This window comes from Hemicordylus capensis, chromosome 5, assembly GCF_027244095.1.
Source record: "Hemicordylus capensis ecotype Gifberg chromosome 5, rHemCap1.1.pri, whole genome shotgun sequence".
NCBI lineage: Eukaryota > Metazoa > Chordata > Lepidosauria > Squamata > Cordylidae > Hemicordylus > Hemicordylus capensis.
The window spans coordinates 229,823,497-229,838,079 of NC_069661.1; the positions used below are offsets into that span (position 1 = coordinate 229,823,497).

Sequence of the window (14,583 nt, forward strand, 5' to 3'; positions counted from 1 at the left end):
GAAACACGGTAGCTCCTAGGGACACCAAAGTGGATTGGGTGGTAGGATCCTATGGGGGTTTGGGAGAAAAGTTAAAAGTTTGTTTAAAATGGCCCACTTGCCTGTTTCTTTTGTGGGTTGGGTGGTATGCAGTGTTCCCTCTAACAGGGATTCCCAGATGTTGTTGACTACAACTCCCATAATCCCCAGCCAAAGGCCACTGCAGCTGGAGATGCTGGGAGTTGTTGTGAACAACATCTGTGAATCCCTATTATTTATTTATTTAACATTTGTATCCCGCCCAAAACTTATGTGTCTGGGCGGTTTACAACAGAAAAGCTAAAACATTAGTTAAAACAGGTAAGTGACAACAAAGAAATTAAAACACTGGTTAAAATAAATGACAGCAAAAAGTTAAAACATTACAACAATATAAAACCTTAAAACAATATTTTAAAACAAAGTTAAAACTATTAAAATGATATTTAATTAAAAGCCTGGGTGAACAAATGTGTTTTTAAAGATTTTTTTTTTTAATGGTCAGAGATGGGAGGCTCTTATTTCAGCAGGAAGCGCATTCCAAAGCATCGGGGCAGCAATGGAGAAGGCCTGTCCCTGAGTAGTGACCAGACAAGCTGGTGGCAACTGCAGACGGACCTCTCCTGATGATCTCAATAGGCGGTGGGGTTCATGATGAAGAAGGGAACACTAGTGGTATGTAGCACCCATCGTGCCCTACCATCCAACCCACTTTGGTGTTGCTAGGAGCTATCCACGGGGAACAATGGGGTGTTCCCAAGTTTCCCCATTGTTCTCTATGGCCAAAACACTCAAAAGGTTTCAAGGTTTTTTCCATCGAAACAGCCACTGCTTTGACGGAACGTTTCAGCCATCGGCGTTTTGTTTTAAGCTCAAAACAAAACACAAAATCTGTTTTGCGCACATCTCTAAAACTGGCAGGAGGGGAAAGTTTTAACAACTGTTCCCCATGAATCCTGACTGCCCTACCCCTGCAGCTGCCATTTAAGGGGGGGGGCTATCTGTTAAGAAGGGCCAAATTTTTCATCTAACTGATAAGTAGTTTAGTTCTTTGAAACTGACACAAACATATTGACATTAAAAAGTTCATTCAACTGATCTCAGAGATAATACTTAGCATTTGTATAGCACTAACACAGGGCCTAGGCCATTTATTGCTTCATGGGTCAAGCCTAATGCCAAAGACACAAGACAGAGCAAGTACAGATGCTGGCGGACTAGCAGGATGCATTCCCAGCAACCCACTTCCAAACAGATGCACAATGCCACCCTCTGGTGCCAACTGAAGCTACCAAGAAGTCTTCAAAGAGAATTATTGTACCCTAGACATAACATTTATAGGCTGCCTTCCAACAACAAAAAAGTGTATCCAAAGTGAAGCTCAATGTTAAAAATATATTCAAAATAAATGCAACATCAAACAATTTTAAATCAACAAGCCAAGACAGTACAGCAAATCAAAGAGATATACTGCAGCAGATCAAACAACAAAAACTTCACTCCAGGGCAGAGCAGACACATAAACGTGGCAGAGGGGCCAGGCAGACCTCTTGGAGGAAAGAATTCGACAACCTGTTGGCAGCCATGGTGAAGCCCTGTCCAAGCCTCCACTAGGATCACAGGAAATGGCCTTACGTAGAGTCAGACCTTCGGGCCATCTAGCTGAGTACTGTCTAGACTGGTGGCAGCTCTCCCAAGGTTTCAGGCAGGAGTCTGTCAGCCACTTTATTTCTTTTTGAAAAGAAGGATATAAACATATAAGTAAATAATCAAACTGATGATTCTGTGTACACAGATTCACAGTCTGCCTTTAGCATAATGGATCTTTTATGTTCCATCATATGCTTGAAATGATTGGGCACGGTGAGAAGACGAACAAAAAAAATCCAAGATACCCCAGGTTATCCAGAAGTCATGAGCCAACCACGATTAACAGGGAATCACTGAATAAATTGACGTTTAGTCTGAATAAACAATGTCATGTCTGGCTGGATCTCTGCTGCCTTTTGCAACAACTGACATTTGCCACTTTCAAAGGTGGTCTCATGAAAGCAGCTTCTGGTAATTCAACCCTGGTGCAAGTACATGACCATGGCCAGGTCTACTTCTCCAAGAACTAGTATAGCTGGCATCAAAGACCAACCTGAACCATGTGAAGGAACTCCTGGTCACCTCACAATCCTCCAAGAGCAAAGTTGGGTCCAGGAGCACTACCAACTGCATATCTAGTTTTTCTAAGGAAAGTACAACTCCATCCAAAAAAGTCTGAACCCCAATCCCTAGATTTATTGACCAAGAGCACTTGTCTGAATTAAGTCTCAACCCAATTACAACCCACCTTTGTCACTAAGCCTTTGGCCCAGTCCCCATTTTCTGTTGTAACCAGGTCAAAGTATTTGCAAATGAAACCATCACATATTCTTTCCCAATTTATTCCTGCCTCCCCTTCCTCTTGTTGTCTCCTGTAGGTTGATGTTTAGACTGCAAGCCCCTTGGGGCAAAGACTTATCTTTTTAAAAAACAACAACAAACATTTATATTCCCCCCTTCCTCCAAGGAGCCCAGAGCGGTGTACATAGTTAAGTTTCATCTCACAACAACCCTTTGAGATAGGTTAGGCTGAGAGAGAAGTGACTGGCCCAGAGTCACCAGCAAGTATCACGGCTGAAGGGGGATTTGAACTCAGGTCTCCTCTGTCCTCATCCAACATTCTAGCCACTACACCACACTGGCTCATCCTATATAATGAAGCCCTTGCGTGTGCGCCTGTGTCTCTGGTGTCTGTGTCCGTGTCTCCCTCGGCTGATCTGGGCATGCACGGAGCACATGCCCAGAACACGCCGAGGGAGACACGACCGCAGGCACCAGGCGGCCATGTTGGCCGGTTGGTTGCCCGGCTGCGGGGAGGCCGGAGGCGGCGCCCACGGGACCAGCCGGGCTGCGGGGAGGGCAGAGGCGGCGGCGGCGGGACTGGCCCTGCTGCGGGGAAAGCCGAGGCAGCGGCAGCGGGTCCGGCCTGGCCGCGGGGAGGGGAGAAACGGCGGCAGCGGGTCCGGCCCGACCGCAGGAAAGGGAAAGGCGACGGAGGCGGGATCTGACCGGCCGCGGGGAGGGGAACGGCAGCAGCGGTGGGACCGGCCCAGCCGCAGGAAAGGGAGACGCAGCGGTGGCGGGTCCGGCCCAGCCGCAAAAAGGAAGAGACGGCGGCGACGGGACCGGACCCGACCCGGAAGGAAGAGAAACGGCGGCGGCAGGACCAGCCTACTAGCGCCCATTATTTTAACGGGCTTAAAAATACTAGTTCTTTATAAAGAGCTATGCACACAGATGGCACTAAATAATATAGATACCCTTCTAGATACAACTCCGAATTAAACAAAATGTTCTAAGTATCAAGTGTTTGCAATGCAGCCACCCAATTATTTTATTTGTTCATTCATTCATTCATTCATTCATTCATTCATAGATAGCTAGATAGACAGATAGATAGATAGATAGATAGATAGATAGATAGACAGATAGATAGATAGTATTTATACCCTGCTCCTCCAGTACGCTACTGCTCGGGGCGGCTACCATTATAAGATACAATGTAAAATAAGACTAATAAAGTTAACCAAATTTAAGTTAAACAAATTAAAACACCAAGCTAAAACCACATTTAAAGTTACATTTTTTAAAGAGTTGCAAATTAAAAGTTATTTTAAAAGCTAAAAAATAAGAACTATAAAATGTCAAGCTTTTAAACTAACATGTTATGCTTCCATCAAGCAAGACCATGTAGCAAGTAGTGTTACAAGCAGTGTTCCCTGTAACAGGGATTCCCAGACGTTGTTAACTACAACTCCCAACATCCCCAGCTGCAATGGCTTTTGGCTGAGGATTATGGGAGTGTAGTTAACAATGGCTGGGAATCCCTTTTATAGGAACACTAGTCATAAGTATTTCCGTTACAAGGTTAAAGAAAGTGTTGAGAAAGGTGCAATAAATATGTAAACATTGTGTAACAATATTTTTGTCCAGTATTGTAATAAAGTATTTGCTTCCAAGAAATCACCTGAGCCAGTGGTCCCCTTTTGTGGGAAGCATGCCTGGGAGATCTTCACAAGGGGATACTATCAGCTCCATGGCTATCCCCACCACCCAAAATACTGCTTCTTATTAGACAATCTGACAATCTTATTAGAACTAAAATGTCATAAGTGCTTGGCTCTGTATGCTATTGATAATTAAGGTGTTGAAACAGTGAGTAATATGTCTTCTCTATTTTCTATTGCTGTGAGCAAGATAATTTTTAATTGACCAAACCGATTTCAATCACGGACAAAATTCAATGGTTTGGAGACTGCGAAGTGGAGACAGACTAGAATTATTAAATACTGTCCATTTATTTCAACAGCAAGGAAAACTGATCCTATCTGTTACAGTTGCATAAGCAGTCCCATTATTTTATTTTTCTAAACAGTTGCAGTAATGGGGTGGGGGATGTAGGAAAGTACATCCCCAACAGCTTGCCTGCCAGGTTAATTATGAAACAGTCACCTAGCATTTCTCCCCTGAAAAATCCTACATTATCTCTTTCAAGCCGAGTTGGCAAGCGACGTCATTTTCAATTGACAACATTTGCTAGACTGCTCAGACATTCATCAGGCTGTGTCAACAGGAGGCAATGCTTTCCACTAGACAATTTACTGAGTGCTCTTGGCCCCTCATCAGAAGCCTCACTGTATTCGATATTCCATTTCCAGCCATGCTCCCTTTAAGGCATCAGAAGCGACCACAAGACCATAAGGAGGCTGCACAATTGATAAAGCACGAAGCCAGAGATCCACAAGTTTAGGCTTAACTCACAAGCCAGCTATTACTCATGGCTGCCACCAATCCCCTCTCTTCCCTGAGATCCATTTCTGGCACACAGGCAGAGGGCTTAGGAGAGAAGCGGGTCTTTGGCTATTTGCCCTGGGATATGAAGATGGTAAGAAACAGTGGGAACTCTCACTTGCTGTTTAGAAAGGATTCCTGATGTTTTTTACTTTCTCAAAAATGGCAGTGGAAACGAGACCTCTGGGGAGGAGATCTGTGTGGTGCTGGATGTCCTGCTTGCCAAAGGGCTGGGGGTGCTTGCCTCTGGCAAGCAGATTTGTAGATGCCTGCACCAAGTCAAATGAGGTGCAGCAGCCACATATGGCAACCTATCAGGGCTCCATAAATCTCTTGTCAAACTGAGGCTGCAATCACTGAGATGTGAGGGTCTGTCAGCCACCTGACAGGCTATAATACAATGTTCTTCACTGCAAGACCCAGGAACCAGTAACAATTCCCATCAACCTTAAATGTTGCTCTCTAACTGTTTATTAGGTCTGTGTGAAGCTTCAGTCGAAGCAGAATACTCACACAATCCCCCAGCATGGCACAGGGGAAACTGTTCCCACCACACGTTGCTGCCTTTTGCCCAGCACCAGTGGGACTCCTTTCAGGGAAACAAAGCCCTCTTGGAAGGCAGTGTAGTCTTTTCCAGTGCTTTCCCCACAGAGCTCTTTGGGGAAAGCACTGAAAAAGACTACACTTCCCAGCTCTCCATGTACACCTTTAAAGATGGTACTGGGGCTCAATGAGGCTTTATTTCTCTGAAAGGAAGAAGTGTAGCGGAGATCAGTGTGATGAGAAATCGCTCTTGCATTGGAGGCTTTTGCCAATGTGGACTCCGCCAGAAAAATAGTAAAGATCACTGCCATAATATACAACTGGTACATTCAGCCTGGTGAATTATTAGTCATGCAGGCCTGTCGTAGGACCAAAAAAAACCCCACACACAAACCAACCTTCCTTACCATGACTGGCATCAACCAAGCAATCAGATTAAAAGTATATATTTACTGTTATCCAGTTTAGATATCAAATTGATAAACTCAAATACCAGAGACACCACAATCCTTAACCTGCACAAAGTGAGCAAAAATCAGCTGTAATCCTATGCATGATCAGAATCAAAGAATTGCATCCCCACACATCTCAAACAATCCACCCACAACCTCAAAGCAACGGCTCAGTAGAACTTTCTTGAAAGACCCATTAAGGAAAGACAGGTAAAATCATGGTGTTTCAGCTCAATTATCCTTAAGTTCAGAGTGTCTAAAGGAAAAAAAACTTTAGCTGCAGCTAGACCACAAGCATGCATGCTGCTATGACAGGCTGCTAGAGGCAAAATGTGCAAAGCTAAGGCAGAGACGCACCAAAGATAGAGACAGCAGCCTCAAACTGCAGTTCAAAACATTCATTTGGACACAGACAGCAGCATACAGCTAGTGTGATACCAATCCGTTCCCTGTCAGGTATCTTGAAATGAATACAACTGGGGCCATGGAAGATGTAAATGGAAACTGAATTAAGATATCTTAAACCAGTGTTCTTCACGGCAAAACCCAAGAGCCACTGGTGGCTCTTAGTAACCCAAAATGTGATTCCCTAATTTTTTTAGGCCGGAGCGAAGCTTCAGTTGAATACTCAGCACATCCTGTGCAGAAACAAGTAATCCCACTGTGCAGTTCTAGATTTTAGTTACCAACCAGTGGACTTCTTTAAGGGAAAAAGGAAGTCTTCAAGCCCCACTACAATCCTGGAAGGCATACATGGAATGCTGGGAAGTGTAGTCTCCCCAGCACTATGAGGAAGGCACTGGGAAGGACTATACTTCCCAACACTTCCAAGTGTGTCTTGCAAGATGGCATTGGGGCTTGAAAGGGCTCTGTTTCTCTTAACCTGACCCTTGGGATGTAAAAAGTACAGCACTGAGTCTTTCACACCATATTATTTATATACTGTATTAACCCGAATAGAAGACAACTCTGAATTAAAAGACAATGCCTTAAAAGACAGAGATTAAATACATGTTATACCTGTATTTACCCAAAAGAAAGAGGACTTTGAATTCAATGTAGAACGCCCCACCACCACTATATTTAACAGGAAAGAATTGGGGACAGTGTTCCCTCTAAGACGTGCATATGCTCACATATTTGATGTCCACTCAGTTAATTTTAGATCCCACCTCAGGTTTAATTAAGAAGGTCCCATTCTGAATGGGGGGGAATGCGCACACACTGCCTTGATACTGCCGCCCAGAACAAAATTCATTCCACACACAGACGAAAAAAATTAGAGAATATTGATTGGGGGAGGGGGGCACCTCGTATTGGATCCAGGTAAATATAGTAAGAATATAAGAACTGTCCCCATTTGATCAGACCCAAGGCCTATCTAGTCCAACATTCTTTTTCACACAGTGGCCCACCAGAGGCCTCCACAGCCCACAAGCAAGAGCTGAGTGCATGCCCTCTTTCCTGCTATTGCTCCCTGCAACTGGTATTTAGAGGCATCTTAGGCTGGAGGTAGCCTATAGCCCTCAGATTAGCAGCCATTGATAGATGTCCTCCATGAATCTAAGCCTTCTTAAAGCCATCCAGGCTGGTGGCTGTCACCACATCTTCTGGCAGAGAATTCCATAGCTTAATTATGCAGTGTGTGAAAAAGTACTTCCTTTTGTGGATCATACATTTCTTGCAAAAGAGTTACATGGGATGCCTCCTGGTTCTAGTGTTGTGCAAGAGGGAGAAAAATTTCTCTCTCCACACCATGCATAATTGTATAGGTCTCAATCATGTCAACCTTCAGTCTAAACTAGAAACTTTTTACTAAACTAAAAAGCCCCAGGTGTTGTAGCCTTACCTTGTAAGGAAGGTGCTCTAAGCCCCTGATCATCTTGGTTGCCCTCTTCTGCGTCTTCTGTTCTATAATGTCCTTTTTGAGGTATGGTGACTATAACTGTACACAGTACTCCAAATGTGGCACACCTTAGATTTGGATAAGGGCATTATAATATTGGCAGTTTTATTTTCAATCCCCTTCCTAACGATTCCAAGCATGCAATTGGCCTTTTCCACAGCTGCCACACATTGTGTCGACACTTTCAATGAGCTGTTGATCACAACCCCAAGATCTCTCTCCTGGTCAATCACCAACAGCTCAGACCCCATCAGAGTATATGTGAAGTTGGGGGGGGGGGTTGTTGCCCCAATATGCATCACTTTACACCTGCTAACATTGACCACATCTGCCATTTTGTTGCCCATTCACCCAGTTTGGAGAGATCCTTTTGGAGCTCCTCACAATCTGATTTGGATTTCACTACCCTAAATAGTTTAGTGTCATCTGCAAATTTGGCCACCTCACTGCTTACCCCAACTTCTAGATCATTTAGATCATTAAATTAAAAAGCACTGGTCCCAGTACAGATCCCTGGAGGTCCCCACTTCTTACTTCCCTCCATTCAGAGAACTGTCCATTTATACCTAACCTTTCTTTCTTTCTTCAACCAGTTGCCTATCTACACATGAACCTGAACCCTTATCCCATGCCTGCTAAGTTTTCTCAAGAGTTCTTGATGAGGAAGTTTGTCAAAAGCTTTTTGAAAGTCCAATATATTATGTCAACTGGATCATCCTTATCCAGATGCCTGCTGACACTCTCAAAGAACTCCAAAAGGTTCGTGAGGCAAGATTTAGCTTTGCGGAAGCCATACTGGTTCTCCTTCAGCAGGATCTCTTCTTCTATATGCTTAACAATTTTATCTTTGAGAATGCTTTCCATCAATTTGCCTGGAACAGACATTCAGCCTCAAGATCCCTTTTTGAAAATCGGTGTTACCTTGTCTACTTTTCAGTCCTCAGGTACAGAGCCTGATTGTAGGGATACATTATATATATTTGCAAGGAGGTCAATAATTTCACTTTTGAGTTATTTAAGGACTCTTGTTTGAATGTCATCTGGCCCTGGTAATTTAATTTTTTCAGACCATTTCGAATGTCATCTCTCGTCACCTCTATCTGACTCAGTTCCTTAACCTCTGTCCCTGAAAAACTCGGTTACAGGTATACGCTCAGTATCCTCGACCGTGAAACAGTGTTCCCTCTAAGGCGTGTGCATGCGCACACACACACTCTTTTTTTAATGTCCACTCAGTTAATTTTAGATCCTGCTCAAGTTGAATCAGGAAGACCCTGTTCTGAATACATGTGAGCACACACTGCCTTGATACTGCCACCCAGAATAAAACTCATTCTGTACACAGATGAAAACTCGTTTAGATTCTCTGCAATCTCCATATCCTCCTTAATGTTCCCTTTCACTCCCTCATCTAATGGACCAACCGCCTCTCTGGCAGGTTTCCTGCTTCTGATGTATTTAAAGAATTTTTTGTTATTCTCCTTGATGCTTTTAGCTAAATGTTTCTCAAACTCTCTTTTTGCCTTCCTTATTGTCTCTTTGCATTTCTTTTGCCAGAGTTTGTGTTCCTTTCTGTTCTCTTCATTTGAACAGGCCTTCCAATATCTGAAGGAATTCTTTTCCCCCTTTATAGCTTCCTTGACTTTGTTTGCCATACTGGCATCCTTCTGGACTTGGTGGTACCTTTCCTCCTTTTTGGCATACATTCTAACAGGGCTTCTATTATTGTGGTTTTAAATAAACTCCATGCATTCTGGAGAGCAGTGACTCTCTTGATTTTCCTGTTCAGTTTTCTTTTCATGAAACTCTTCATTTTTAGAGAAGTTTCCTTGGTGATCCTCTCCTCACATATATGCTAAATTTGATCACACTATGGTCACTGTTCCCTAAAGGTTCCACGACACTGACATCTCGCACCAGGAACCACTTATCTACTGAAAAAGTTCTGAAAGCATTTTACAAAGAAAAATAACATGATGATGATTCCCTGTCCCCAAAGGGCTCACAATCTAAAAGCAGTGAATTTCACATTGAAGTTTTTTGCCAATAACAGTGCCTGCTTGAAAAACAAAGACCACTGACTTAAACAGTAAGTAAAGTAAAACAGAGGACTTTGCATGTGAAATATGCCATAAATATGCTTAAGAGGCAGCATCCAAACTAAACTAGTCACAACAACAAACCCATCTCATTTATTTTAATTGTGGTTAGCCATTACTACGGTATGTAGTCTGGATGCTGCCCAATATCATCATCAGTGGCATACTTTGCCCCACAGGTCTGACAGTAAGGGTCTAACTCAGTTCATTCATGCAAGCCCTCCTATCACCACTAAAGCTGATTTACATCAGCTTTCTATCCCCTCTCTGTCTTGGAGAGGGATTATTGCTCAGTGGTGGCGCACATGCCAAACATGCAGAAGGTCTCAGGTTCAATCCCTGGCATCTTCAGGGAGGGCTAGAAAAGATCTATCTGAAATGAAGGAGAGCTGCTGCTGCCACTGGCACCACCACTCAATACAGACAACATGGAGCTAGACGGACCATCAGATTCAATATAACGCACCACGATATGTTTACCAGCTTTCCCCCGCTACTCTCCATAAGTTCAAGCAGCCTGAAAAAGAGAGAAATAGGATCTCCTAATTGCCTAATGCGCTCCTTAAAAAGCCTACTCTGCAGCTCATCACCTTCCTTCCCAAAGATGCTCATAGTTCATCCTTCTCTGTGCTGGACCTCAACGGATACCCTGTTCAGTCTGCCTCCCCTCACCTTTCATGATGAAACACCAGGGGGAAACAGTGTGGAGAGAGCAAAGCGGAAGATCTATTGAAAAAGAAGAAGAAGAGGCAGCGGCAACAAAAGCTCAGGGCCTCACTTTTAAATTGTTCTAGGACAGAGGGGAAGTATTTTATTCATGCAACACATAATTACAACAAAAGTATTCAGAACAAACGTTCTCAAAGCTATTTACATAGAAAAATAAATATTAAATAAATAAGAGGGTCCTCTGCCTCAAAAGAGTTTACAATCTAAAAAGAAACACAGGGGAAAGCAAACACAAGCAACCACCACTGGAGGGATGCTGTGCTGGGGATTGATAGGGACAGTTGCTCTCCCCCTTCTAAATTTAAGTGAATCAACATTCTAAAAGGTGTCTCTTTGCTCAGTTAGCAAGAATTCAAGTTATGGCATAGTCACTGGCTTATACATCTTTAAAAGGGGTTAGGAAAAATTCATGGAGGATATCAGTGTTTGTTAGCATGATAGCAAACAATGGAACTTTACTATACAGAGGCAGTGTGCAAAGAACTAGGTACTGTTTGCAAGATTCCCAGGCACCTGGCTGGCCACTGTTAGAGAGTAGTGCTATCTAGAAGGCCCTTCGGCAGGTCATATATTCATACCCAAAGTGCCTTAAACAGCAGCAGCAGAGCACTGCTATAGCCAAGTGTTTGCATGCATGCATTAAAAATACCACCACCACATGGGCAATATTTGTTCTTGAGCCAGTCATCTGCATTTTCAGTCTTAGCTTCAGATATCCTTCTATATCTCAGCAAGCTGCTAATAGTAACGAATACCTAGCATCAGTGTTCTCTCTAAGGCATGTGCACATGCATGCACACACAAGTTTTTTGATGTCCGCTCAGTTAATTTTAGATCCCGCTCAGATTGAATCAGGATGGTCCCACTCTGGATATACATGCACTCACACTGCCTTCATACTGCCACCCAGAACAAAATTCATTCCACAAACAAATGGGAAAAAAAACACAAAGAGAACACTGCCTAGCATTTATAGAACACTTTAGCATGTTCGTTGTACTTCACATATATTATCTTCTTGGAATCTTTTTAACAACCAGGCCTTGAAAAATTCTCTTTGGATCAAGGAGCCAGCCTAGATATTTAGGAGCTGACAATGGGCACTTGACAAAATTAATGGACTTTGTGATCGACACTGTGGAGAGGAAAGATAAATGGGCTTCTCTTGATCCCTTTACAAGTAATATTCTTAGAGCAGAAATAGGGCTGTCTGGAACAAAAATATTTTATTAAATAACTCTGCCTCTAAATAGCTTAGTCTAGGCCCCACAGTTATTCTAGGCACCATGGCTCCCTTGTGCCTGGGATTTGTCAAGCTCTAGTAACAACCCTGTGAACCGAGGATTATTGTCCCTTGACTGCAGATGGGGAGGTGAGGCAGAGACTGGCTTGCTTAAGGCCAGCTAGTGATTTCATGGAAAAGATGAGATTTTGAACCAAAGACTTAGCTACTACACCACTATTCTCTGCAAACAATCCGAGAACACAGTCCCAGTGAAAATAAATTCATATGTACCTTAGAAATACACTACCATCAAGTCAGAACATAAGGTGTTTTAACCATCTGTGTTACATACTATTTATTGATGTAGTGGTCAACCAGAGTTATGCCTAAAGCTGCAATAATAAATGCATTTACAAAGAAATAAGCCCCACTGAAAGGAGCGAGGCTTGGTTCTGAGTAAACATGCATACAGTTGCACTGTGAGCCCTATAACTGTTGTTAAATGTTCTCTCAAAATTTAGATATGTGTCAACCTCTTGGAGCAACATTCCTTAAAATATCTATGCAAAATCTACTAAAGAAAATTGCAAACTGCTGTGATGCCTAACCAATTGTGCCTTCACAGTGATATTATCTTGTTCTACAGAACCAGAGTTTTAAGTTCATTTTGTTTTTGTGTAAAGGGAGTGAGCTTATGGCTATAATAGTTGTGATGAAAGAATAAACAAACTCTGTACAAACTCTTATTTAACCTTTATTTCTTGCCAACCACATTCTGTACACAATACAGAAGCTACATTAGAAGCCCTCTGGGGAGAGCCAATCTCCAACACAAAGTAACTGGTACAGTTCTGAACGTGGAAATTCTTACTAAGTAGCTATGCAAAAAACCAAGCACTACCCAGGGATAAGTCAATGGCACCTTTGCAACTCTCCCCTAATCATGAGTTCCTCTATCCCTCCCCCATCTCCACCATACAATATTTTACTAGTATTTCTTTATGGCAGGCATTCATGTGAAGAAGTCCCCCAAACTTGTTTAAAACAGACAGTATCACAGATTAATGCAGCTTTCTGTAACTAGAGCCTGATCTGGGTGATGACAATCATTATCTGTCTCCTCCCTCAACAAGAAGCCAAATGCCAAGAGCTTAGCAAAGCCCACAGGCATACTCTGTTTGCGCCAAGGTGCTGTTCACAGAGAGCTCATGTGACTATGTTTGTTTTTAATAATATTGATGCAATCCACTGGGAGCTTTAAATATCTCTGATTTGGAAGGGTAACAATCCAGCCCTCCTACTCAGCTCCACAGATTGGCCCTGTCAAAGCTCAGCAACTGGCTCTCTCTAGGACAGAGAAAGATAAACACAAACGGAGAAGCCCTGTATGCTCCTTGCATTCCCTTGGCCTCCTGCAGCCACACAATTAGGGCCAGAGGGAGTCATTAACACACTTGTGGGGAGAAGGGGGAGTGCTGATAGAACAGTTGCATTAACCCCTGGCAGACAATTGCTTTTCAATAGCACATGGATAAGGAAAACAGGGGGTGGGGGGGAGAGACAAAGAAGCAGAGATTGGGGGGGGGGAGAGAAAGTCACCAGGAGATCAGCTGCCCTGTGCAACAGGGAATGAAAGCCAAGACCAGGCCTTAGCAGCAGGGCCCTGCTTTTGTGACTACCATTACAATTAACTGTAAGGGCAACCGCACCCCACCCCCCCACACAGGCTGATTTGCCCCAAGAGAGCTCTCTAAGGACAGCCCTCACTGTACCAAGGGAAGAGAGAGATAAAAGAAGAATCCGAGTGCTAGGTGGGGGTCTCGCCATCACCCCCAGGGGGGCTGCCAGCTTTTCAACAGGTCGTGATGGCTGTGCCTCTCTCAGCAGGTTGACGTGCAGGCAGGAGCCGGTGAGGCTTGCCTCTTGGCCAAGAAAAGCTTCACCTGCCGCTTTTCTGCTGAACAAGCTGTTTGTGGCACAGGAGCCCCCGTTCCCGACAACGAGCAACTCTGTTCTCCACCCTCAACGAAATATGCGCTCCATTTAGCCAACCAGCCCCCCACCCCACCGCACCCCCAATATCGCTTTTGGCCCCTCTGAAACAGCCGACCCCGCCTGGCCTCCCTTCCCGGCCAGACCTCTCACCGCCGCCCAAGCGAGCCCCCATCCCCACGCTAGGCCTTTTGTGGCCCTTCCTCGGCCTGAGCCAACACCGCGCAGAGCAGCCTCGCCGGATCCCGAGCAGACAAGCGGGGGCAGAGGCAGAGGCAGCGGCGGGGGGTGCCCCGCGATGCCAGGCCCCGGCGCCCCCTGCCCCGCGCGCACCTCCTCGGGCCTCACCTCCTCGGGAATGGCGGGGTCTCCCGCGGCGCTGCCGCTGCTCCCGGAGCAGCAGGCCCCCGGCGGAGGCGGCTCGGGCTCCATGTCCCCGTTGAAGAGCGAGGCCCCCTCGGCGCTGCCGCTACTGCTCAGCGCCGCCATCTTGGATCGAAGCGCTGAGGGGGGGGAGGGGGCCGGGAGGGGGGAGGGAGGAGGGGAGGGGGAGCCGTGTCGCCCCTGACGACCCGGCCGCCCCCAACCGCGACCCGTAGCGGAAGAAGGGGGTGGGGCGAGGGGGGAAGAAGGAGGAGGAGGGGAGGGAAGCAGAGCTATGGAGTTCGCCCCCAGAGTCTTCCAGGCAGCCAGCGGCAGCCACACGTCACACCCCCAGCGTGACGTCACCCAGAATCG

The 14,583-nt window shown here is 44.9% G+C and overlaps 1 protein-coding gene across 3 annotated transcripts in view; it reads right to left on the reverse strand.

Moving 5' to 3' along the window:
- BRAF (B-Raf proto-oncogene, serine/threonine kinase) overlaps positions 1–14,583 on the reverse strand; it is a 73,786-nt gene extending 59,203 nt beyond the window's left edge. Inside the window, exon 1 of one of the 3 annotated variants that reach the window (XM_053254751.1) lies at positions 14,194–14,583. In XM_053254751.1, coding sequence (XP_053110726.1) covers positions 14,194–14,334 — 141 coding nt within the window. In that variant the 5' untranslated portion in view covers positions 14,335–14,583. The remainder of the gene's footprint in view (positions 1–14,193) is intronic. The other 2 variants (XM_053254752.1, XM_053254750.1) reach the window with 2 other exon arrangements.